Source organism: Gossypium raimondii, chromosome 2, assembly GCF_025698545.1.
Source record: "Gossypium raimondii isolate GPD5lz chromosome 2, ASM2569854v1, whole genome shotgun sequence".
Taxonomy (NCBI): domain Eukaryota; kingdom Viridiplantae; phylum Streptophyta; class Magnoliopsida; order Malvales; family Malvaceae; genus Gossypium; species Gossypium raimondii.
This window is the reverse complement of record NC_068566.1, coordinates 45,079,852-45,103,814: the sequence shown is the minus strand read 5'-3', so window position 1 is coordinate 45,103,814 and position 23,963 is coordinate 45,079,852. Positions and strand designations below refer to the sequence as shown.

The window sequence follows — 23,963 nt, the reverse complement described above, 5'->3', positions numbered from 1 at the left end:
CCCTGTATGTTAGATGAAAGTGATAATTGGTCATTCTATTGAAAATCTCATCTTCTACTGTTAAAAACTAATCACTGTATGTTAGCATGAGGTACACGTGGCATACCATATGTAACTGTATAGCTATTTCATCAACTATATTGTTTTTAATAGTAAAAATAGATGCAGTTTTTAACAAAAAATACTAATTCGCTCTTTGAAATGATGTATAATGACTAATTTACCCATTTTTGAGTAAAATGGACAAATATGACTCCTAATATTTACCTATTGACTCGTCATGTGCGTGCGGAAAAAAAAAAGCAACTTAATCATTATCATGTTTTAAAATATTAACTTTTTTCCACCTCACAAGATAAAGTCAGTATTTTAAGCATTAAAATTTATTACTATTTGAAACTTTACCTCTTTGGTTCGGATTAATTTGTTCTTCAATCTATATCTATAGTATGGGTATCTGTCAAGCAGTTTAACCAATCTTTCCCTAAACACTATGTAAATCAACACAAAGGGAAAAGAATTTAGCTTCTTAATTAGCGAGAAAGTTTCCATTCAATGTTTGCTCTACTTGGTGTAAACGCCAAGAAAACAAAGTACATACATATATATCTTGGAGTGAAATGCCTGTATATCAATACCTTGTAAGTTATCACAAAATGGTCATCAATGGATAATTCCAGTTTTTGCACAATGAGTCCCCACATCCACTAAACAAAAATGGGGGGGTCATCACTTAGCAACCAACCAACACAAATACATGAATTTTGAATTCCAACTTGTCTTGTTGCTTAGCTAAAAAGTTCAGTTCTCGTGACTGATGCTTATGGTTCATGTTTTTTCTCTTAATAAAAATAAAATAAAATGATGGGAGTTTTTGTCTTATATTGAGTAATTTCCCCATACAGGCAATAAAGGTGAAAAATAATCCCACAAGAATTTTTAATAACTTTAATGGAATCCCAGTATATATATATATAAATTTCCATGAAAAAGGAACTTTGTTTCCTTGAATTATTGAATGATGATGACGACGAGTTGTTAAGCTTGGTCCGTGAGGAAAAAGGTACGACATGAGATAAGGAAATGTTCACGGGTTGGCATTGGCAATGCCATTGAAGTTACTGATATGGTTTTACTATTTATAAAGACAGATTCTTTCAGGGTTTGTGGTTAGTTTTTCTAACCATATTGATTTTAGTGTTTGAATCTGTGTTCTCTTATCCCGACTCGAACACCGGTCCGATTCTTTTGAAGAAACATTGGCAAAGGGTGTTTATTAAGGAAATGAAATCATCACATGTTTGAATTCTCTAAAGAAAAACTAACCATACCCCATGTATTAAGGGAAAAGTGAAATTTGTTGAAGGGGCTATGTGAAACTTCAAACTATTTGGGGGGATCTGAATTGTAATTTGTTGAAGGTTCCTTAGTGCTTTAAACCTCGATCTCTATTTAAACTCCTAGCACCCCTCTGCCATAAACAAAAAACCAATATTATTTTTATGGTTTAATGGAGATGTGGACAATCCAAAGAAGAAACCAGGTAACCAAAATAAAACTCTTTCCATTTTAGTCCTTACATTTCTCTATCCTTCTGAAAATTTTCCTTTGCTTTAATCTGCAGGTTCTTGATACCATACTTTTGCTTGGAATAGTTCTGGTTTTGATCAACATAAATGGTGTTGAAAGCAGAAAGTACAGTGCTTCATTGACAGACTTTGGAGGGGTTGGTGATGGAGTAACATCAAATACGAAGGCTTTTCAAGCTGCCATTTTTAACCTCAGCCAATATGCATCAGATGGTGGGTCTTTACTCTTTGTTCCACCAGGAAAATGGCTAACTGGTAGTTTTAGCCTTACCAGCCATTTCACTTTGCATATCCACAAGGATGCTACTCTTCTTGCTTCGCAGGTTACAAACTCCCCATGCCAATATACGTTTTTTATATACATATACACATATATAGATGTTGAAGGCTACCCTAAACTTATGCCAGGATGAGAGTGAATGGGCTGTCATTGATCCTTTACCATCCTATGGTCGAGGAAGGGATGCCGATGGTGGAAGATATATCAGTCTTATTTTCGGAACCAACCTCACTGATGTCGTGATAACAGGTACCGAGAACCGTAATCATCTATAACAACATCATAGTTTCATCCAATTACTATAATATGGACTGTATGTTGCAGGTGATAATGGCACTATTGATGGTCAGGGTGTTACCTGGTGGAACAAATTCCATAAGGGAGAGTTGAAATACACCAGGCCTTACCTTATTGAGATCATGTATTCAAATGAAGTCCAAATCTCTAATCTCACATTGATGAATTCTCCTTCCTGGAATGTTCATCCTGTTTATAGCAGGTTTATTTGCCCCCTTTAGTTTGCTAGTTTACGGTTTCATGTTCCTCGGTATGCTGATGTGTCTATATCGTGTTCTAACATTGCTTGTGATTAAAATGCAGCAATGTTGTCGTTCAAGGATTAACGATCCTCGCACCAGTAACTTCTCCGAACACCGATGGGATCAACCCAGGTGAGAAACCGGACATTGAATCGGGCTATACGCATTTGAAGCTTCTTCATTGGTGTTAAAAGGGTTCTTGTTTTTCTTCAGATTCTTGCACGAATACCCGGATCGAGGACTGCTACATTGTTTCTGGAGACGATTGTGTAGCTGTTAAGAGTGGCTGGGATGAGTACGGTATCAAGTTTGGTATGCCAACGAAGCAGCTAGTGATCAGACGGCTCACATGCATTTCTCCATTCAGTGCAGTGATTGCACTAGGCAGTGAGATGTCTGGCGGAATTGAGGATGTTAGGGCCGAAGACATAACAGGCATTAATTCCGAGTCGGCTGTTAGGATCAAAACCGCTGTAGGAAGAGGAAACTATGTCAAGGACATATATGTAAGAAGGATGACTATGAAAACCATGAAAATGGTGTTTTGGATGGCAGGGAACTACGGTTCTCACCCCGACAACGATTATGATCCTAATGCAATCCCTGTTATACAAAATATCAATTTCCGTGACGTCGTTGCCGAGAATGTAACCATGGCAGCTAGGTTGGAGGGAATTCCAGGCCATCCATTTTCTGGGATTTGTATATCCAATACAACCATCGGATTAACACAAAAGCCAAAGAAGATTCAATGGAATTGCACTGAGATTGCTGGGGTATCAAGTAATGTTACACCTCAGCCTTGCAATCTGCTGACCGATCAAGGGCCAGATAATGCCTGCAATTTCCCAGAGGACAGCTTCACAAGTGCCATAGTGTAAGTCTATATGTGTTTATACAGAAAATTTGTGACAATATAAAGTCAAGATATTAATTTCTTTTATGTAAAATGAAATTACATAATTTATGTAAGAAACAATGATTACTGGAAGGCTCGAGTTAAAGAAGTATCTAAAATCAACCTAAAATAAAACCATTGATCAATACAACATTCATTATCTTTGCACTGAGCTCTTGAATTTCCATTACATATATCAAGAAGGAAGTTCTATGTCTGTCTATGATAACATAAGAAACTAAAAGATCATCCTCCTTGTACTTTAGTTATGGTTCGACTCGACTGACAAGGACTCCCATGAACAATGAAGAACAATGTCACATAGGGAATTCCGCGGAAAGAAGCCTTTCCCAGTATATTTCTACATGGGAGATTGATTTCTCTTAATGGATTGGATCTGGATTGAATTTTACAGATTCCCTCCAAATAAGCTCTTTGATGTGATCTTCACTGCATGATAATTGCTCAAAATCGAAAATAAAAGGCCTGGCACAAACAGGTTCGTCGTTGATATCATGAAGAGATGCCAAGTATGGGTGGCTAAGTGCCTCATCAACTGCATAATAGATTTAAGAAAATAATCATAAGTACGTAGAGGTTGAAAAGTGGGGTAACCATAAAGAACTCTATTTCTTGGTTTGTACCTGTAATTCGTCGGTCAGGGTCAAATACAAGCATTTTTTCTAGCAAATCAACAGCACCAGCTGACATATTTGGGAACCTAGCTGAAAACTGTTGTTTCCTACACTGTGGAAGTTGTCTGACGTACCTACGGGCATTATCACTTCGGAGAAATCCAAGACTAGCGTCATCGGGTGAACCTATCAACTTTTTTTTAAAAAGAATTACAATGTTAAGAACATTAACGAACTGCATTAAAAAGAAGGCCAGAGAGGTTGCTAAAAATATGCAAGAAGATACACAATGATATAACCTATGAAGACTTTCACACCATCAGGGTCATGCATGGGCAGAGACAATGCCTCTCTAGACTTATATTCGGTAGGAGACTATGAATCACTGATGAGAAACAGCAACCAGAAATGAAATGCTCAAAATGACTTTTAGGGATAAAGAAGGATGTAAAACAAAATTTTAAAGCACGTCAGCCATTGTTTTGCATCTTGAAGCAATATCATAGATCATGTAAGGCCATAGTGAGATTACGTCGGCAGAAGTTGACTACCTCTGTGATGAGTCTCAGTTGATGAACATAATCTTTGCCTGGAAATAGAGGTTCTCTCGTCATGATTTCACCAAGTATGCAACCAACAGACCAAATATCAATGGCAGCAGTGTATTCTGAACAACTAAGAAGCAACTCTGGTGCTCGGTACCATCGAGTGACAACATATTCTGTCATGAAATCTGTTTCAGATGTTGTTCTTGCCAATCCGAAGTCTCCAATTTTAAGGTCACAATTTGCATTCAACAGCAGATTGCTTGGCTTAAGGTCACGATGCAAAACATTGGCAGAGTGCACATACTTCAGCCCCCGTAACAACTGATATAAAAAGTACTGCAGAGGTTTCATTCAGTATCAGTGTCATGCTTTATGCATTGTCAAACAAAACCAAGGTATAGTAGACATGCAGAAATATTTCAATTGCAAGTAATAGATAAGTGCAACAAATTTCAGGGCAGAAATTCAGATTCTATTTCTTTTTTAAGGTTGCTGCACATATCTAGTCAACAGCTGCCATGCAGTATTGTTGTTTCCTCCATTTGATTTCAAAGCAATCAAGGTTTTCGCGGAAGAATGATAATAGTTTTTTTTTAAAATTCCATGCAAACTACATCAAGTCCCCCTATGTGATGAACCCTTTACAAGAAAGAACTAGTTGGTTAAGTAATTAAAGAAGAAAAGATATATCAGTAACATAAATGCCCCCAAAAACTGTTTCATTCAAACCTGACAATGATCGTCTGTCAATGGTTGATCAGAGCGAATTATCTGGTGAAGATCAGTGTCCATCAATTCATAAACAATGTAAACATCATTGAAGGCATCCTTTTTTGGTGGTCGAATGATGTCCTTGATGGCAATAACCTAAAGGAAGAGAATTGATAATAGTTCCAGGCATGATAAATATACAGCAGATTGCTACAAGAATAAACTGACTCGCAGTAAGCATGTTCACTTGTGCTGATCAATTCACTCAATTAGAGGGGATATATAGTTCCCATTGAACATGTCCTGTTTTATATGTAATTAAGAAGTTTTTTGTTATTAAAATGCTAAAAGAATAAACAGTGTAATCATGTTAGCTCCAATTGCAAATCACAATCCCTCCCTTTGATTTCCAAACAAGCAATCCAGATATAAGCACCATAATTCATGAACACCAACATGAACGCCAGCTAATAAACAGCTTTCATGCAGCATTAGATAGCCAACTCGTTACCAACAAGTGTTAGGTGCAGTAGTAAGGCATATTGCACTCCCAAAGGAGAACGCAAGTTCAAACCTTGGAGATGACATTATTGAGAACATGAAGCGTAAAATAGACATGGAGAATACCCAAAAAAAGAAAAAAGATAGCCATCTCATTAGTTGCTAAGACATTATCAATAGAATGCACATGGTGTTCCTAAGTACTACAATGTCAACAAAAAATCAAAGAATGCCAAAGAAAAAAAATGCAAGAAATGCGAAGGAAATGCAAACAGTGAGTCATAGAAACCAAGTACTTATGAGCTCTATTAAAGGGGGAGCCGGGAAGTGGGGATACAAAAGATATACTCTTTCTTAATTGCCTATTCTCCAAGGACATGTTAAAGAAAGGGATGGCAACATTAGAACCTGTCTTACATTTTCGTGGTCCATGTGACAAAGAAGCTTAATTTCTCTCAACGTCCTTTTGGCATCTATCCTATTATCGAATGCATTGCCAATCTTCTTAATAGCAACCTCCTCGCGGGTCTGTGAATTAACAGCAGCACTGAAAAGGACAAAAGAAATAGAACTCACATAATTCACCGCCACACTAACAAAGTATCAAAATGACAAGCCATTTATGGAAACACAAGAAAGTTCTATAAGATACTTTCCAGGCATAAGCAAAACATCATTTCATTGTTTTCTCCTTTTTTTTTTCCTTAACTACAACAGGGCAGAATCCTCTTTGAAGCGTCCCAAAACCTATAAGTTCAAAATCTTGTGCTTAAACCACACTCACTAAAAAGTCAAATTACATATAACAGACACTTACAACAAGAACTATGATGAACATAAATAAATTAATTTATGCTATAAGATTAGATATGCTACCTATTTATTCATAAAATCAAACTGATTCTATCATGTGCCAACTGAGATCAAAGAAAGAAAATCATTAATAATAATAATAAAGGAATCCCCCAAATCATGCCATCTATTCAACAATCATTAGCCAGTGAGTTTAGCAACTACATCAAGGACAAACTTTAAGCTTGCCATGAAAGAATCTTTATTATAGCTAAAAACCCAACATCCCTAACATTAAAAGTCAGCAGATGAAGAAGAAAGATATTTACTTAACCATAACTACACAAAACATATTATCCACAAAACCAAAACAGGAAGAAAAAAAGGAACTTCTTTATGATTCAACAAAAGGATCAATTAACCAGAAAAAGAACAAAAACCCATCAAATATTTCAAGAAAAAACATTAAAACTAGCATAAACAAATAACTTTCGAAAAAACAAACTTACCAAACAATGCCATAAGCACCTCTACCGATTGGACGAAGAGGAGGAACGTACTTACTGGAAACCTCAAATAAGTTACCGTATACATTGTACTGAACATATTGACCTCCATGAGTGTGCACGCCCTTGATGTTACTTCCCTCTGAACTTGACTCTTTTGTACTTGCCATTTCCTGTTCAATATTTTAACCCCTTTTTCCCCCCTCTTTCAGCCTCACCCACCTACTAAGCTTGAAACCAAATGAAAAAAAAAAACAATTCTTTGTTTCAAAAGCTGGGTTTGTTTTATTTCAGCGTTATATCTGAAGAAGCATTGTCGGCTACTATTGTTGTGTTTTCCAATTACTGTTTGGTTGCCAAATGTTGGGTTTTTAAGCTTTTTTTTCTTGGTTTCCTGGCTTTCTGAGATTCAGAGAAGAGTGGGGTTGTTTTGAAATTTTTTGTTTTTGTTTGAAAATCCGTGAAAAAAGTAAGACTTTTCTTAAGATTTACAAATAAATAATTTTTTTTTATTTTGAAAAAAAAAAGGCTAATAGTTATTTTAGTAGAGAGGGACTGATTTTTTTATTTCTTTATTATCTTTATCATGCCAGTGATATTGTGCCACGTGTACGGTTGCGTGTCATGTGTCCCGTACATTTCTTTTTTTATTTTATTTTTGAAGTGGTGTCCCGTACATTTCATTAATTGCGAACTACCGCTTCTTAATTTATAATTAAGCTTTTGTTGACTTTTTTATTAATTAAAAATCCCTAATAATTTATAAGAAATATAAAATAATGTAAGAAGGATTAAAATTATCAAAATAATATATTAAAAAATTATCAAAATTTTCGAAGAAAATAACTTTTAATGTTTTATTTTAATTTCTATTGCTTTTCATTTCAATTTTTTTACCTCCACCTGTACTTTAAAAATAATTTTTGGGTGATCAAAATAAAATCGACCTATAAGTTTAGTAACCAAAATGAAAATGTAGACATGATTTGGCGTGTGCACAATTAACTATTGGTAAGAATTTAATGCTTGGATGACTTAAATGAAAACGTTCTCTAATAACAATGATGAAATTGCAACGATTTTTTAAGTAACCAAAATGAACTTTTAATTATGTTGTATTATTCTAACTTTGAAGTTATATTATTAGTTCATATTTTACCTGATTCGGATTATTGGTTGATTTAATTTTTCTTTTGTCGTATAATCAATATCATTGTTTATATTGATTTTTTTAATAGATATCGATCATATATTAAAAATTAAAAGATGTCAACCAAAAATGGATAAATCTCAAACTATACATGAATTACGGTTTAATGTAGAATTTTATACATGAAATTTTAATTTGATTCAATTCTTATAAATTATTAACATAATTATTGATATAACATCATTTTGTGTTTATATATTCTTTAAATGTGTATGATTAAAACAAAATTAAAGTTTTAAGTATACATTTGAACCACAATTAGAGTTTTATGTGTATAATTGCACCAAATTAAAGTTCATATGTACGATTACATATTAAATCAAAGTTCATGTATAATTTTAAGATATATCCCATCAAAAGATATGAATATGGTTATTCAAAACTCGAAAGAGAGAAGTAGTTGAAGTATTAATAAAATCTCAAAGGTAGCTCTCCATAAATTTGTAACAAATTCTAAGAAAAGTATATTGAAATTTTTTGGTGATTATTCCTGTGAATGAACAAGTTAATAATGTAGATATAGATATTGATGAGATTTTGGAAGAAGTTGTAGAAGAGGAAGAGTTATTAGTTAACAAAAACTCATTATGAAGATAAACAAGCCGATGAATTAGATGATTCAATTCCTATGATTAGGGTGTTCAATTGGTTAATCGATCTGAATTATCATTAATTAAATTAATCAAATCTCTTAAACCTTTAATCGTTAATCGGACCGAATTAAATTTTTCAGTTAATTCAATGAAATTTATATGTTCTTTTTTTTTTGGTTAAAACAAGTATAAAACATATAAATAATTAATCAAATTAACTGAATTAACCGAATTTAATATATGTAAAATGTATATAAAAAATATAAATTTTTGGTTAACGAATCAGTTTCGAACTGAATTAACCGACCCCGACCGAATTAATTCGGTTTTACCTGAAATTTGTTGATACAAGCTTGAAAGACCTTTTAGTAAAAAAATGTCCTATTAAAGTTGTTGATATAGATTCTCCTAAGGATATCTAATTTGTGAAACACTTTTCAGTTACACCTTATATTCAAAAGTTAGTTTATTCCAAAGACTTGGATAAAACATTTTGTATTTGTTATAATTTGTTAAATGGTATGCTTAATACAAGTAAACCAACTAGTGAAAGTACTAATGATTGGAAAAATCTTAATATAAAGCTTAAAAATATGAAATAAATAATTAGTATATTACTAATGAGTTTATGGATTGATTTAGAAAAAATATTATTAAATAATTGATTTAGAAATAACTATTAATTCTTAAATCATTGTCACTAATATATTGAGAAAGTCGTCCTCTAATTCCAATTAAGAATTTATTGGACCTTTTAGGAACAATCCCTAAAATTGCAAATTTTTATTTATCATTTTACCCTTTAATAACTCATAATCAGACTTTGGTAGCGAAATATTTGGAGCTTGACAATTTAAAACAGGCTTTTCAAGTACTTTAACTATTATTTAATAGCTGAAAATGGGAGAATTTATAATTTCAATCCATGCCATATCATCTTTTTGAATGCAGTCAATTTGAATTGGTATTTTCCCCATCATCATTATCATCATAATTATTGTGAAGAAATGTCCAGAATAATTAGTCTTGAGCAGTTTATTTGTGAAAATGTATGTATAGCCAAAAGCAAACCATGCCTAAAATCGGGTCAAGTTTTTATTGCTCAAGTTGATTCTATAGTAATAAGATCGGCTAAGCCTTATTTGGTGACTCCGGGAGCAATTGTCCATGGGCATTATGGAGAAATTCTTTACAAAAAAGATATGTTAGTTAAATTTCAAAATGCTATGACTTGTGCTAAAGAAATAACTATTGAGATGAAAATAGAACCTAAATTTTGTGAAAAAAGGTGTTATTTGTAGAAATAAACGATTTGATGAGAAATTTGATAAAAAAACAATAAAATCTCCTCAAGAATTTTCTAGAGGAGTTTATTTTTTATACATAATAAATCAATCAATTTGTTCTTTCCAAAATAGATTTGAACAATTTAAAATATATGAAGATATTTTTGGTAAAGTCACTAGAACATGAAAATTTGAAAGTATGTTGTTTTAAACTTGAAAATTCACCTTTACTGCCACTTTACAGAACTGTACATGAGATTTTCACTTCATACGGCTCCTCTTTCAATTCTTTCGAAGTTATTGGGTCCTTTTTCTCGTTTGAGAATCTTCTCCCTTCTTCCACTCTGTCCCGAAGAGTAACTAGAACAAATTTAGTCATGTTTTTATGTTCCAATCGAACACTTTTCATTTTTGATTATTCTCAAAAGAGAAGATTTCTTTTACCAAACATTTGCGGATCCAATCACACGAACTTATTATAAGAACAAGAGATCTTTCTCGATCAATCCCTTTGCCCCTCATACTTTGAGAATAAAAAAGATCCTTTTCAAGTTTAAATTTGTTCATTTAAAAACATGAAAATCACATAGGTATTGATCGACTAGATTTACTTTTAGACTTGAAAGTTTTGAAAGAAATTATCAAATTGAAAAATGACACCCCCATTGCATAATTATATATATATTTGGTACAAACATATTTACTTATATATAAAGACTTTAGAATAAGGTTAACTATTCTATATTCTGGTGTATCAGTTGAGAAAATTTTCTTAAAATTAAAATTAATAAAATCTTACCTAAAATCAACAATATCCCAGCAAAAATAATTTTATATCACCCTAGAAAAATAAATTTTAAATGAAAAAATTATAATTTTTTAATAGTTGCTTAAATAATTTTAATTTTCTTGGAGAGCCACGTGGAACGACGCCGTTTTGATCAATTTAGTAAATTTACCAAAAGAAGATTCTGGATCCACAATGCTGCAGTTATGAATGAAGGGGCAAAACAGGGAAAACACTTAAGTTTAGAAAACGAAAGAGAAGTCTAGAACCCGCGCAAAAAACCGATTCCAAAACCTTCCAGCTTATCTTCTCTCCCTATATAAATTTCACCTCTGTAAAATCTCAGTTTATCATACGAATCCAAAGCCAAATTTTGAGAAACAACAAGAATCGATCGTAGTAATATTCTAGTGAGATCGCAACAGCATCTTCAATCGTGCGCTCGGTATCTCAATTCTTCGTTTCGCTGATCGTTTGATCTGAAAGTGATGGCGGACGTGCATATGGGAGGAGCAGAGTCGGAGACCTTCGCTTTCCAAGCGGAGATCAATCAACTACTCAGCTTGATCATCAATACTTTTTACAGTAACAAAGAGATCTTCCTTCGTGAGATCATCAGCAACTCATCTGATGTAAGTACATATATCGCTTGTTTATTTTCTTCTTTTACTTTCTTTGTTTTATGTTTCTGTTTGTTCGCTGAGAAAAATATCAGAGGAGAAGTTTTTTTTATTAGGAATTTGTGCTTTTTATTTGATTACTGTTAGTTTCAAGATGTTTCGTTTTATTTTCGTACTTTGGCTTTTTAAATATATGAAGTTTGAACAGCAAGTTGACGATGTTTGTGTATTTTTTTTTTTCTGGCTATTGCATTATACCGAGAAAAAAACAGAGAGAATTCTGGTTTTAATATACTAATTTCTATTCTTCAAGTTTGTTTGTTTTTACTGTGAGAGAGAAACCGATATATTTGATCTAAGAATCATGATGTTTTGATTTATATTCTTTCATTATTTTTCTCTACATATATTTATTTACTGCCATGGTTTTATGTTTCTATTTGTTCGCCGAGAAAAAAAATCATAGGAAAAGAATTTTTTCTTAGGGATTTAATTTCTCATGTTCATTCCATTTTCTTGTGATAAACAAATTTTTAATGATATTTGAGCATCAAGTTTTTCTGTTTCGTGTGTATTTTGCTGGCCATTGTCTGTTTGGCTACGGTGAAAATAACATAGAGAATTCTGATTTTGGTCTGTTATTTTTCTATTTTTGATATAAGAATCTGAAGAGTTTTGGTTTTGGTTTTTCATAGGCATTGGATAAGATAAGATTTGAGAGCTTAACAGACAAAAGCAAGCTCGATGCTCAGCCTGAGCTCTTTATCAGAATCATCCCGGATAAAGCTAACAAAACTCTTTCCATTGTTGATAGCGGTGTTGGCATGACCAAAGCAGGTACATAATTTAACATTCTGTTCAATCATTTCTATTGAACTACCTGTATCAATATATATGTTAATTTTCGTTAACATTGTTTTATTTTATCCATTCGAATTGGACTAGTAACTCAAATGTTCTTGTTCAGAGTTGGTGAATAATTTGGGAACAATTGCGAGGTCTGGAACAAAGGAGTTCATGGAGGCATTGCAAGCTGGAGCCGATGTGAGCATGATTGGTCAATTTGGAGTAGGGTTTTATTCGGCTTACTTGGTAGCAGAGAAGGTGATTGTCACCACAAAGCACAATGATGATGAACAATACGTATGGGAGTCACAAGCTGGTGGGTCTTTCACTGTTACCCGTGATGTGAGTGGTGAACCTCTTGGTCGAGGTACCAAGATCACCCTCTTCCTTAAAGATGATCAGGTGAGTTGAAATTTGATGTCAGTTCTATGGTACAATTCAACCTTTTTAAACATAGTTCTTGGTATTGATTTTTGTTTGTATTACATATAATGTAGTTGGAGTACTTGGAGGAAAGGAGGATAAAAGATCTTGTGAAGAAACATTCCGAGTTTATCAGCTATCCAATTTACCTATGGACTGAGAAAACTACTGAAAAGGAGGTCAGTGATGATGAAGATGAGGAGACAAAGAAGGAGAACGAAGGTGATGTGGAGGATATTGACGAGGACAAAGACAAAGACAAGAAAAAGAAGAAGAAGGTTAAAGAGGTGACTCATGAGTGGCAACTCATTAACAAGCAAAAACCAATTTGGTTAAGAAAACCGGAGGAGATAACAAAGGAGGAATATGCATCGTTCTACAAGAGTCTCACAAATGATTGGGAGGATCACCTTGCAGTGAAGCACTTCTCTGTCGAGGGGCAGCTCGAATTCAAAGCTATTCTGTTTGTTCCGAGGAGAGCCCCATTTGATCTTTTTGACACGAGGAAGAAGCTGAACAACATTAAGCTGTATGTTAGGAGGGTGTTTATCATGGACAACTGTGAAGAACTCATTCCTGAGTATCTGTCATTTGTGAAAGGTGTTGTGGACTCTGATGATCTCCCATTGAACATCTCTCGTGAAACGTTGCAACAGAACAAGATTCTTAAAGTGATTAGGAAGAATCTAGTGAAGAAATGCCTTGAGATGTTCTTTGAGATTGCTGAAAACAAAGAGGACTATGCTAAGTTCTATGATGCTTTCTCTAAGAACATCAAGCTTGGTATTCATGAAGATAGCCAAAACAGGAGTAAACTTGCCGACTTGCTTCGGTTTCATTCTACGAAGAGTGGTGATGAGATGACCAGCTTGAAAGATTATGTCACTAGGATGAAGGAAGGCCAAAAGGATATCTATTATATCACTGGTGAAAGCAAGAAAGCTGTTGAGAACTCACCATTCCTTGAAAAACTCAAGAAGAGAGGATATGAAGTGTTGTTCATGGTTGATGCTATCGACGAATACGCTGTTGGACAATTGAAGGAATACGATGGGAAAAAGCTGGTCTCTGCTACAAAGGAAGGACTCAAACTCGATGAAGAGTCTGAAGATGAGAAGAAGAAGAAGGAGGAGAAGAAAAAGTCGTTTGAGAACCTTTGCAAGACGATCAAAGAAATTCTAGGTGACAAAGTCGAGAAGGTTGTTGTGTCCGACAGAATCGTTGACTCTCCTTGTTGTTTGGTCACTGGTGAATATGGTTGGACTGCCAACATGGAGAGGATCATGAAGGCTCAAGCTCTTAGGGACAATAGCATGAGTGCTTACATGTCTAGTAAGAAAACTATGGAAATCAACCCGGACAATGGCATAATGGAGGAGCTAAGGAAAAGAGCCGAGGTAGACAAAAATGACAAATCAGTGAAGGACTTAGTGTTGCTGCTATATGAAACTGCTCTCTTGACTTCAGGTTTCAGCTTGGATGATCCCAACACATTTGCAGGAAGGATTCATAGGATGTTGAAGCTGGGTTTAAGCATTGATGATGATGACACTGGTGGTGCTGATGATGTCGATATGCCATCTTTGGAGGAAGAGGGCAATGAAGAAAGCAAGATGGAAGAGGTCGACTGAACAGCTAATAAATACGTAAACACTATAAAAATCTGTTCATTAGTACATATACCTACAAAGCTCGTCGCTGAGTGTCGGGTTCCGGTGGGTGTCTAGTTTTAGTTTTAGGGTTTCATGGGTGGTTCCATGTTGAGATGTTATGTCTGGTATTAGAGCTTTAATGAGTGCATTTTCAGTTTTCTAGCAGCCTAATGTTAGCTTGAGCTATGTCATTGGGGCAATAAATTGTTGGACCGTTTCTTTCTTAATATTTTTTTCAGGTTTCAGTCTATAGAAGAGTTCATGGTAAACGACGCTCAACATTGAGGAGCAAATCAATCTATGCCACTATAAGTCAATTGTGGAACGAAAAAGTAAGAAACCCTATTTTTCAAGGGATCTTCGTTTTCAACCGTGAGAGAGATAAAGCTTTTGCTACACACTAAAGTAATGCGGTTAAACGTGTAATTGTGTTCTTTAAAAAATTTGTTCCCTGAGGAAATCATATAGCAGAAACAAAAAAAAAACATCAAATTAAAAAAATCATATAGCAGAAACAACCTTTAAATCTTAAATCTTCATACAAAATTTTCTTTTTGAAAAAAAAAATTACATCAATTTACATTGACCAAAAATATCTCTAGTTTTCTCTTGATTTAGAATTTTTAGTGCACTATCATAGACTTTATCATAAATCTGTAAGCTTGTCCTCTATTTTAAACTCAATTTAGTTAAATAATCAGTAACTCGATTATCTTCTCTAAGAAGATGCTGAATTAACCATCACCTTTCAGTTCTCATGATCCGTTAGACCTTCTTTAACACTGTAATACTCGACTTCAACAATATATTATCTTGTAGGGCTCAAACTACTTCTAAATTATCAATACGAATCATAACCATATTGAATAGGCATGCAAATAAATGCACCCAATTACCTCACAAGACTGTTAGTACCAAATGCATGATCATTTAGCTTAGCTCCATTATGACTCAACTCATTCTATTGTACCCAACTATAAAAAACTTGAACAGGTCGCTCCAAATTACACCATGAAAAAGAAAAAGATTCCTATTAATAAGAAAAACCGAATACTTGAGAGGCTAACGACGCGTTGACCCTTTTAAATTTTAATTACTCCATTTTTAGTTTTCAATAAACCACTATAAAATTGCATATTTAAAATTAATCTCATACAAACTCTATTTTAAATACTTGATATGTATTTATATATAAACACTAAACAAAATTAATTAACTAATCCCTTCAATATAAATTCATACTTTTGCCAACAACTTAATTTTATCCAAAGATTTGTTTGTCAAAAATAATTCAGTTGACTTCTTGAGGAAAGAAAACTTCAAACAAAAGTATATAAAAATAAAATGCCAAAGATACTGATTTCATTATATATTATAATAATTAATGTTTCTTCCGAAATTGAGCTGCACAACTTCGGTATTTACTGTCTAATTCAAACAAGGAAAATCAATGCAACAAAAGCATCAAAAACAAGGGGGAAAAAAGAACATAGATAATCTCAATCATTTGAGTGCAAAAAAGCACACCCCAAAATGAACTAGGAAGTGCCATTCAACCTAAACTGACAAAACTCATGGAAGACCTGCACCGCTTGCAGAACCGGCACCACCATAACCACCGCCTCCACGACCAAAAGCAGGCCTTGAACCAGGGCCCTATGTATCCACAAGTTGGAAATTATATCAGTTTTAAGAAGAATAACCAAATTCATTCGGTTGATGCCTAAGCATAACCACCAATATTGTACAGCCACCTCTTCGAGTAAATGAAAGATCATTAAGGGTAAAAGTATCATAAAGGCTCTTGTACTAGGAGTTTGGATTTGCATTTTGCCTACTTTACTCAAAAAATGGGCAAACTAGTCACTGTCTATTATATTAAAGAGCTGATCCTTCTGTTAAATTTTCAATCCATTTTTACTATTAAAAACAGGCCCCCGTATGTTAGAATGAGGTACACATGGCACGTCATATGCAACTATTTAATTATTTTGTCAGCCACACTAGTTTTTAACAGTAGAAATGAATGAAAGTTTTAATAAAAAGAATCAGTTTGCTTTTTAATCTAATATAGAACTACTAATTTGCTCCTTGTTTTAGTAGATAGGATAAAATGCAATCTAACTCCTAATACTAGGACCTCAATGGTACTTTTACCATCATTCAAGCAATCATGTATGGAAGCTGCATTGTTCTAAGTGAAAATGAACTAGCTTCTCTTATGAAAAAGTCCCATGACACTCAATTACAAGCTTATATTAGACATACACTCATTCAACAACTCAATTCCAAGACTTGTTTTTGATCAAATTCGAAACCAAGCAGGGTTTAAAAGAACATGGTAATATCAAAAAGCAAACAAATGATTCCACAATCCAACTATTGTAAACAACAAAAACCTTATACACAATCCAAACATTGTCATTCAAATGCGATAACCATAACAAAGACACAACCAAGGATAACTGTTCAAAGCAAAACATTACCCTGAATGAAGGCTGATAATCAGCAGGCGCACCACCCTTATCACCGAAATCACCGCCTCCTCGTGGACCTCCACGGTATCCATCCCTGTCACCGAATCGCCTCTCACCGTCGCCAAAGCGTGGCGGACCACTGATTCATAACCAACAAAAAACATTAACAAAGCCACTGATTCATTTGCATTTAAATCGAAGAGCAAAAAAGGAACCCCAAAACTATTACCGTGGGCGGCTATCAGAAGGACCCATGGGACGACCACCACCGGGCCTAGTTTGCTTCTTCAAAGTAGCAGGAACAATCTCAGAGGGGAGATTAAGGTATGTCCTTAAAAATTCAATGCCATCGTTGGTAAGGTACCAGTAATAATGCATCCAAGCAAAAGTTTCACGAACGTATTCCTTGGATTTGAAGCTTTGCATCAGCTTTATTACTTGAAGATTTGGAACATCGATTTCTGGGTGTTTTGCCAAGTTGTAATCTTTTTTGGCGTAGCAAACACCCTCTGATAAGAATACATAAAACCCAGATTTGTGAATCCAAATATGCAAATGAAAAAATGGGTTAAATTGAAATTGGGGATGGGATTTTATTTGGGTTACCTTGAAAGAGGTACTTTGATATCTCCCTGCGGTTCTTTTCTGGGATGATCTAGAAAAAAGAAAACAATCGAATTAAAGACATTTTCTTGCAACAAATTTTCTGGAAAACCAAACACAATGTTAGAAACAGAAGAAAATCACCATGATTGCGATGAGATAACGGGCGGCGGAGTGCTAAGAAGAAGGCCTTTGTTTCCTTTAGTTCTCAGCTCTCTGATCGCTAATGACGAAGGATGGAAACCCTACTTTAAAGTTCTTATAGCGTTCATTTATTTGGGCTTGGTTAGGTTTTTTTTGGGCTTGGGTTAGATTCAATGATTTTGGAATTGCACTGCAGTTGAATCAGGTAAGTTATTGATTTTTGGTCCGGTCAGTCTGATCAATTCATCTAATCTTATTCGAATGGATTATTTTAAAATTTTAAATTTTTAGTCGTGTTCATTTATTTAAAATTATGTGTTTATATTTGTTTGTTTAATGTTCACGAACAATGTCCATGAATAATAAAAAAATATATTATTTTTAAAATATAAAATAGTCAAATATAAATATTAATAATTATATTTATATATATACAAATGGAACGATAAGCAAGCTTGTTCATGAATATAAACGAGCTATATAAATTTTATTCGTGTTTAGTTCGTTCTTCTTTATTTATTTAACTTAATAAACAAACATAAATAAATAAAAATTAAAGGTTTAAAATATCAATCCTAACAATAATAATAAATAGGAATATATAGTGTTAAGTGTTTTGTTTGTGTCCTCTTCATGGAAATCAATTTTCTGTTTATATGATACGATTTCATGATTCGATGTATTAGAATTAGGTAGGTCCCCATACAGATCAACATGTATCTTACTGTAGGGTGAACACGTGTTTCAAGAGTAGGAGTTGAACATGCTGGCTAGGTTGTGGGTTGGTATGGAAAACAAGTCGATTTGAGAATCGAATGGAGATGAATACCATAACATAGGATTACTCATACCCCTTCCTCAACCCATAAATAAAAGAATAATGCGCTTCAATGCGCTCAAACTCACGTCCTCCTGCATTGACAACAATATTCATGCCAATTGAGTTAAAACTCAATCGATTAACACCTTTGTGAATTTTACATTCCCTTAAAAGTATATATCTTAAAATTTTATATTAAGATTTTAAACCCGACATACAAACAACAATCAATAAAAGTCATTTATTACTATTAAATCCTTGATTAATTGGGCATTAATTTGACATTATAGTCTTGCTCATTGCTTCAAAAGAGCGAAAGGTCCAACACAACATACACCACTGTAAAATAATAATGATGATCATAATAAAACCTCCAAACAATTAATAATTTCATTTGCTAGTATTATTTTATGTTTGTGTGGAAATATATTTTTACCATATCTCTGTTCATTATAGGTTCTGATTATATCTTTTTCTTTTTTTACACAATGTTTAGAACTACCCATAGCTCATCTCCAATCTATAAATAGGAGGATGACGCGCTTCAGCGCACTTGAACTTACGTTTTCCTGCATTGACAACAATACCCATACTAATCGAGCTAAGACTTAATCGACCATAATTTTTAAATTCAACAACTTCAAAGTTAATTTCTTTTTTAAATTTACTATATTAAATGAAAAATAACAAATAGGGTATTGATGAATTGTCTTTTCTTTTTTCTTCTTTGATTGAAGAAGCAATTTATATATTAGAAATGATCCCTTTCCATTCTTAGGTGAAGAAAAGGAACATCTTTTAGTCATATCAATATATATATATATATATATATATATATATATATATATAGAAGGCCTTCAAAGTGATATAATGGCTTCTTAATGGTCGACCATTTGTATTACAGTTTATGTTATCTATTAACCCTACTGCTCATCCACAGCTTTTTCCCTTCCACTTTTAGGCATAAATATCATTCAAAACTTTGGGATTTTAATCTCGATTATATGATTTTCTTTAATTATTCATTTCACCAATAGTATCATATAATTCAAAATTATATATAGTAAATATAAGTATTCAACAATGACAAAAAAAGGTTTTCAACGTCCACGAATAAAAACTTTAGCCTCAGCAAGAAAAAAAATTATAATATGTTGATAATCGATTTTGTAACAACTTAAGCACGAAATATTTGGGTGAATATAAATATCTAATTTAATAAGGAAATTAGTTTCAGGGGTCCAAAACGGCAAGCGAAGTTAGCAAGAAAACGAAACATCCACTAAAATTGAAATTGAAAATGACAATGACAAATCCATCCCTCAAAACATAAAGATTTTATAAGTAAAAAAGAAAGTTTAATAACTAAAGGAAAATAACACAAAACACCTAAGGCTCAAAGCAACATAGCCCAAATCGAATCATGAACTCATTTGTTATTTCAAAATATTCTCAAAACAGATTCAAGTGCCAATAAAAAGTCACCATTCAAGAATCTAAAACCAACCCACTTTCTAAGAAGCATAGTTGGTGGCTGATGAAAGTTCAGCAAAGGTTAGTAATGGTGTCTATCCATCACAATCCAAAAAAATAAAAATACCTACAAAATAAATCTACAAATTAAAAAAAAAAAAGAATTACACTTGAAGTGAGAGAAGAAAAAAAAAAGGTTGATGGAAGATTAGACAAAGCAAAATAACAGTACTACGTTGTAGTATTATTACGTATGCAGCATTTGCAGCAACAGTTTACGAAGAAACATGTCTATTAATGAAAATTATATGCTGATTGCTGACTTTGAACATAGTTTTCTGAAAAAAAACATTTTTTATTTTTATTTTGTTGAAATCTATGATGATATCATGAAATCCTAAAATCCAAAGAAAACTTCCATATATTGTATGCATGTAGAGATCGTTATTGTTTATATACAAAATGTGGGCAGTCAATATCAGTTCCCAATATTAGTCATATATATATATATATAGGTTGTGAGTGAAATTTTTAGATTTTATTAGTGGGTTAAGAGTTTAATATGTGTCATGTTTATTTATATATATATTTATTATATTATATAGTATGTTTGCCAAATCCTTAATTTATTTGTGGAATTTAAAAAATTTCATTGGCGGTGTATCAAATAATTTTTCTATATATATTATGAATTATTATTTGATACATGAGTGGTGGTTTTTTTTAACTCCATAAGCAGGGTTAAGAGGGTGACAAATGTCCTTAATTGACATTTAAAAAAGGACGAATATTTGATGATTTTTTTATTCCACAAACGACCTTAAAAAATTGACATGTGTCTTTTGTTTCTAAATATTTATTTTTTAATATTTTACTATACTCATATAGAATATTTGTCAACTCTTTAAACCTACTTATACAGTCTAAAAACTTCATTCGTGTATCAAAGATTTTCCTCAAAAAAAAAATATATATATATATATATATAAATGAGACACATGTTGTCTCTTAACTCTGCTTGTGTAGTTAAAAACTTCATCGTCGGTGTATAAAATAATAATTCATATATTATATGATTCTTTTAAGTATAATTTACCCTACAATAATTATAAATATTTAAAATTTTAAAAAATTCAAAATACATTGACCTCGAAAAGTCTTGATGAACCAAGAACACCTTATATATAAAAAAATCCGAAAGAAATGAGTAAATATTATCTAATTAGCTGTTACATTGCTTTTTATTCTTTCCTTTTCCATTTTTCCAAACACCGATAAGAAAGAAAAAAATATAAAAAAAACTGATGCATACTTAAATATGCAACATTCCCTCACATTTTCCACAAGCTCATGACCAATTAATAAAGTTAACAAAAGAAGCAAAAAAGAAAGAAAGAAAAAAAAAATCATCACCATTAATGATAATTTATAGAGATGAAGGGAAAGAAGATAGTGTAGTTCCCATATTTGATGATGATGAAGATGAAGGTGGTAATGGTATTGTTGTTCCCTCAACACTACCACCAATTTGTCCTTCAATAATATTATCCCACAACAAAAAGCTTGAGCATTGTTGTGATTCAACCCATTCATTCAACTCTTGTTGTTGTCTCCTTAAGCTCTCAAGTGTTATTTCTCCACCACCTTCTTCATCCAAGCTAGTACAAGATTGGACTTCAATAGGCACCATGGTTTCCATATTATCTATCAATGGTGGCAAATAATTATTATTTGTGTCCATTGTGAAAGAAGTTGAAGGAGGGGGAAATGGGACTTGAAGTTGAAGCTGCTGGTTGAGATGATTATTATTATTCCAAGTGTTTAATTGAGCTTGTTCATGGAAAACCTCCCCTCTTACATTAACATCTTGAAGTAGTACCCCTTGATCAATTGGTGTCATTGTACTTTCAAACATAAACAATGGGGCTTGAGATGAAAATAGGGTTTCTTGTGTAGGGATTGGTATTGCCCTTGTTGTTGTTGTTGCCATGTCTTGGTTTACTAGCTCAGTAATGGAAGCTGTACCTTGCGTGGGCGGAACTAAAGTCTTTCGTATCTTCTTCTTGATCCATGAATTCCAATAGTTTTTAATCTCATTATCTGTTCTTCCAGGCAAGTGACTTGCTATATGAGCCCACCTGCAAATTCCTTTTGACATATCAGAAATTGAATAACATGAAAAAGAAAATCAAATTTGGAGGTCAAAAAACATGTATTTGCTTGTGGAATTTCAACATCATGATATGGTCTTTCTAACGCCCTTTGAAAATGGTGGTGAAAACTGCTTTAGCAACTACTTAAAAAGTAATCATGGAGCTTGCTTTTAACTTAATTTAAAAAACAAAAATCTTGACATTTACATAGAAAACTTGATATTGAAGTTTGCTTGTTCACTTAGTTGTTTTCAAGCATCAGTGTCTCTATTCTCAAATTTTGAAAGTTCAGGCTAACTTAAGCACCGTGATAATAACAGCTAGCACCATTAGGGAAAAACCCCAGGATCTATGCAACTTTAAAGTGAAAAAAATATTGAAAAAATGTGAAGACAAAGTGAAATGAACCTGTTTCCTACAACCCCATGGAGGCTAATGATCAACTTCTCTTCCTCAGGTGTAAACCTTCCTCTTCTTATATCAGGCCTTAAATAATTAATCCATCTCAGCCTACAACTTTTCCCACATCTCTGAAGACCTGAAAACAAATGAAAATTAAAAACACATTGCATATGCATCAAAGCACTCATCAAATGAATCAATACACACACACACACATGTATTTACCAGCTTTCTCAGGGACTTCACTCCAACATCCATATCCATGAGTGGTGATGAACCTAATGAGCTTTTCATCTTCCTCAGGGGACCAAAGGCCTCTCTTAACCTTTTGTTGATTGCAGCAAGAATGGTGACCCATCCTGTATAATTTAATATGGAGGATGATGATGATGATAAATAATATCAACTAATCTTCTGCTTACTTAATTTTAATTCACAAATTAAAAGAAAGGAAAGAAATAGCTCTTCGGGATTTGCAAGAAATGGAGGCTGTTGCACACCCTCCATTTAAAAGTAAGGCGAAGGGGAAGTACAAAATGATGATATGCTGACATTGAAAACACCAATGGGGTCCAATTATTCAAATGGGAGGGTCCCTGGAAATATTTTTCATCTAACCCTAAAACGACATTTCATCGGCTTCTGTTCACTGAGAGTTAAATTTTTCTACGTAGAGTTGTATTACGTAAACCCATGTAACCATGTTTTCACGTACCCTTCCTTCAATTCTTCCCAAATCTTTCGCCTCTTTTTTCTCTGCTTTTAAAAATATATAATTTAATTTATATTAGAAAATATTGAAAAATCAGGTTGAATATAGCTTCTCTAACACTAAATTCAATTCTCTTTTAACAATATCTAATTTTTATGTTAAAATTAATAATTAGATAGCATAATTTACGGTTTAGGATTAAGAGTTTAGCGTAACACAACATACTCAAGTGTACGTAAGATTATGTATCACGTATTAAAGTTAAAGTTTAGGGTTTTAAAATTTATAATTTTATGAATTTAAATTTGAGGTTTAGTCTTTATAATTTAGATATTCAATTACATTTATTTATTTATTAATTTTTTAAAAAATATTAATTAGAATTAGAAAACCTTAACAAGAGTGTGTTTATAAATGAATTACATTCTTTTAGAACAAAATATGAATTGACATACTTAAAAGTAACTTTTCATTTTAATTCAAGTTAAACTTATCTCTATTTCCTTAAATATTACCAATGTTCAAATGTTTACTAATTACCATCAACTAAAACAAACCGATGTTTATTAATTACTGATAAAACTTTGGTATTTTCGAGTTTCACCGTGTGTAATGATGACGTGTGGATTTCTGGTCCAATCATGACGTATAAATTTTACTTTATTTCATAGGAGTGTAGCATTACGATTTTTAATTTTTATTTTGTATACAATGCCTAGAAGGTTAGAACTACTCATAGTCCCTCCCCAACTCTTAAATAAGA

The 23,963-nt window shown here is 33.0% G+C and overlaps 4 protein-coding genes across 4 annotated transcripts; 2 read left to right on the top strand and 2 right to left on the bottom strand.

The window, feature by feature from the left end:
• The first annotated feature begins 1,177 nt into the window (after positions 1-1,177).
• Positions 1,178-3,399, top strand: LOC105789095 (probable polygalacturonase). Its single transcript, XM_012616327.2, has 6 exons — positions 1,178-1,543; positions 1,625-1,912; positions 1,998-2,118; positions 2,194-2,368; positions 2,470-2,540; positions 2,622-3,399. The coding sequence occupies exons 1-6, from the start codon at positions 1,511-1,513 to the stop codon at positions 3,287-3,289; spliced, it is 1,356 nt and encodes a 451-aa protein (XP_012471781.1). The 5' UTR covers positions 1,178-1,510; the 3' UTR covers positions 3,290-3,399.
• Positions 3,400-3,407: 8 nt separating this feature from the next.
• On the bottom strand, positions 3,408-7,474 carry LOC105789096 (mitogen-activated protein kinase 4). The gene is made up of 6 exons (XM_012616328.2): positions 7,003-7,474; positions 6,119-6,248; positions 5,219-5,356; positions 4,493-4,825; positions 3,951-4,134; positions 3,408-3,862 (listed from the first exon to the last, which is right to left on the bottom strand). The coding sequence occupies exons 1-6, from the start codon at positions 7,167-7,169 to the stop codon at positions 3,690-3,692; spliced, it is 1,125 nt and encodes a 374-aa protein (XP_012471782.1). The 5' UTR covers positions 7,170-7,474; the 3' UTR covers positions 3,408-3,689.
• A 3,713-nt stretch (positions 7,475-11,187) lies between these two features.
• On the top strand, positions 11,188-14,643 carry LOC105789093 (heat shock protein 90-1). The gene is made up of 4 exons (XM_012616325.2): positions 11,188-11,507; positions 12,191-12,332; positions 12,463-12,743; positions 12,839-14,643. The coding sequence occupies exons 1-4, from the start codon at positions 11,364-11,366 to the stop codon at positions 14,393-14,395; spliced, it is 2,124 nt and encodes a 707-aa protein (XP_012471779.1). The 5' UTR covers positions 11,188-11,363; the 3' UTR covers positions 14,396-14,643.
• Positions 14,644-15,750: 1,107 nt separating this feature from the next.
• On the bottom strand, positions 15,751-22,918 carry LOC105789092 (transcription factor MYB106). The gene is made up of 8 exons (XM_012616324.2): positions 22,714-22,918; positions 22,495-22,624; positions 21,363-22,071; positions 17,641-17,673; positions 17,500-17,548; positions 17,123-17,402; positions 16,903-17,032; positions 15,751-16,072 (listed from the first exon to the last, which is right to left on the bottom strand). The coding sequence occupies exons 1-8, from the start codon at positions 22,844-22,846 to the stop codon at positions 15,989-15,991; spliced, it is 1,548 nt and encodes a 515-aa protein (XP_012471778.2). The 5' UTR covers positions 22,847-22,918; the 3' UTR covers positions 15,751-15,988.
• Between the last annotated feature and the right edge of the window lie 1,045 nt (positions 22,919-23,963).

Excerpts from the sequence above, each read along its gene's own strand:
- LOC105789095 (XM_012616327.2), top strand. The coding sequence starts at position 1,511 with ATGGAGATGTGGACAATCCAAAGAAGAAACCAG. Across the intron at positions 1,913-1,997 it reads CTACTCTTCTTGCTTCGCAG|GATGAGAGTGAATGGGCTGT; the intron begins GTTACAAACTCC and ends AACTTATGCCAG. Across the intron at positions 2,369-2,469 it reads GTTCATCCTGTTTATAGCAG|CAATGTTGTCGTTCAAGGAT; the intron begins GTTTATTTGCCC and ends ATTAAAATGCAG.
- LOC105789096 (XM_012616328.2), bottom strand. The coding sequence starts at position 7,169 with ATGGCAAGTACAAAAGAGTCAAGTTCAGAGGGAAGTAACATCAAGGGC. Across the intron at positions 6,249-7,002 it reads GGTGCTTATGGCATTGTTTG|TGCTGCTGTTAATTCACAGA; the intron begins GTAAGTTTGTTT and ends TGTCCTTTTCAG. Across the intron at positions 3,863-3,950 it reads CCCTGACCGACGAATTACAG|TTGATGAGGCACTTAGCCAC; the intron begins GTACAAACCAAG and ends TCTATTATGCAG.
- LOC105789093 (XM_012616325.2), top strand. The coding sequence starts at position 11,364 with ATGGCGGACGTGCATATGGGAGGAGCAGAGTCGGAGACCTTCGCTTTC. Across the intron at positions 12,333-12,462 it reads TGTTGGCATGACCAAAGCAG|AGTTGGTGAATAATTTGGGA; the intron begins GTACATAATTTA and ends GTTCTTGTTCAG. Across the intron at positions 12,744-12,838 it reads TCTTCCTTAAAGATGATCAG|TTGGAGTACTTGGAGGAAAG; the intron begins GTGAGTTGAAAT and ends CATATAATGTAG.
- LOC105789092 (XM_012616324.2), bottom strand. The coding sequence starts at position 22,846 with ATGGGTCACCATTCTTGCTGCAATCAACAAAAGGTTAAGAGAGGCCTT. Across the intron at positions 22,625-22,713 it reads TGAAGTCCCTGAGAAAGCTG|GTCTTCAGAGATGTGGGAAA; the intron begins GTAAATACATGT and ends ATTTGTTTTCAG. Across the intron at positions 17,403-17,499 it reads ATCAAAGTACCTCTTTCAAG|AGGGTGTTTGCTACGCCAAA; the intron begins GTAACCCAAATA and ends TATTCTTATCAG.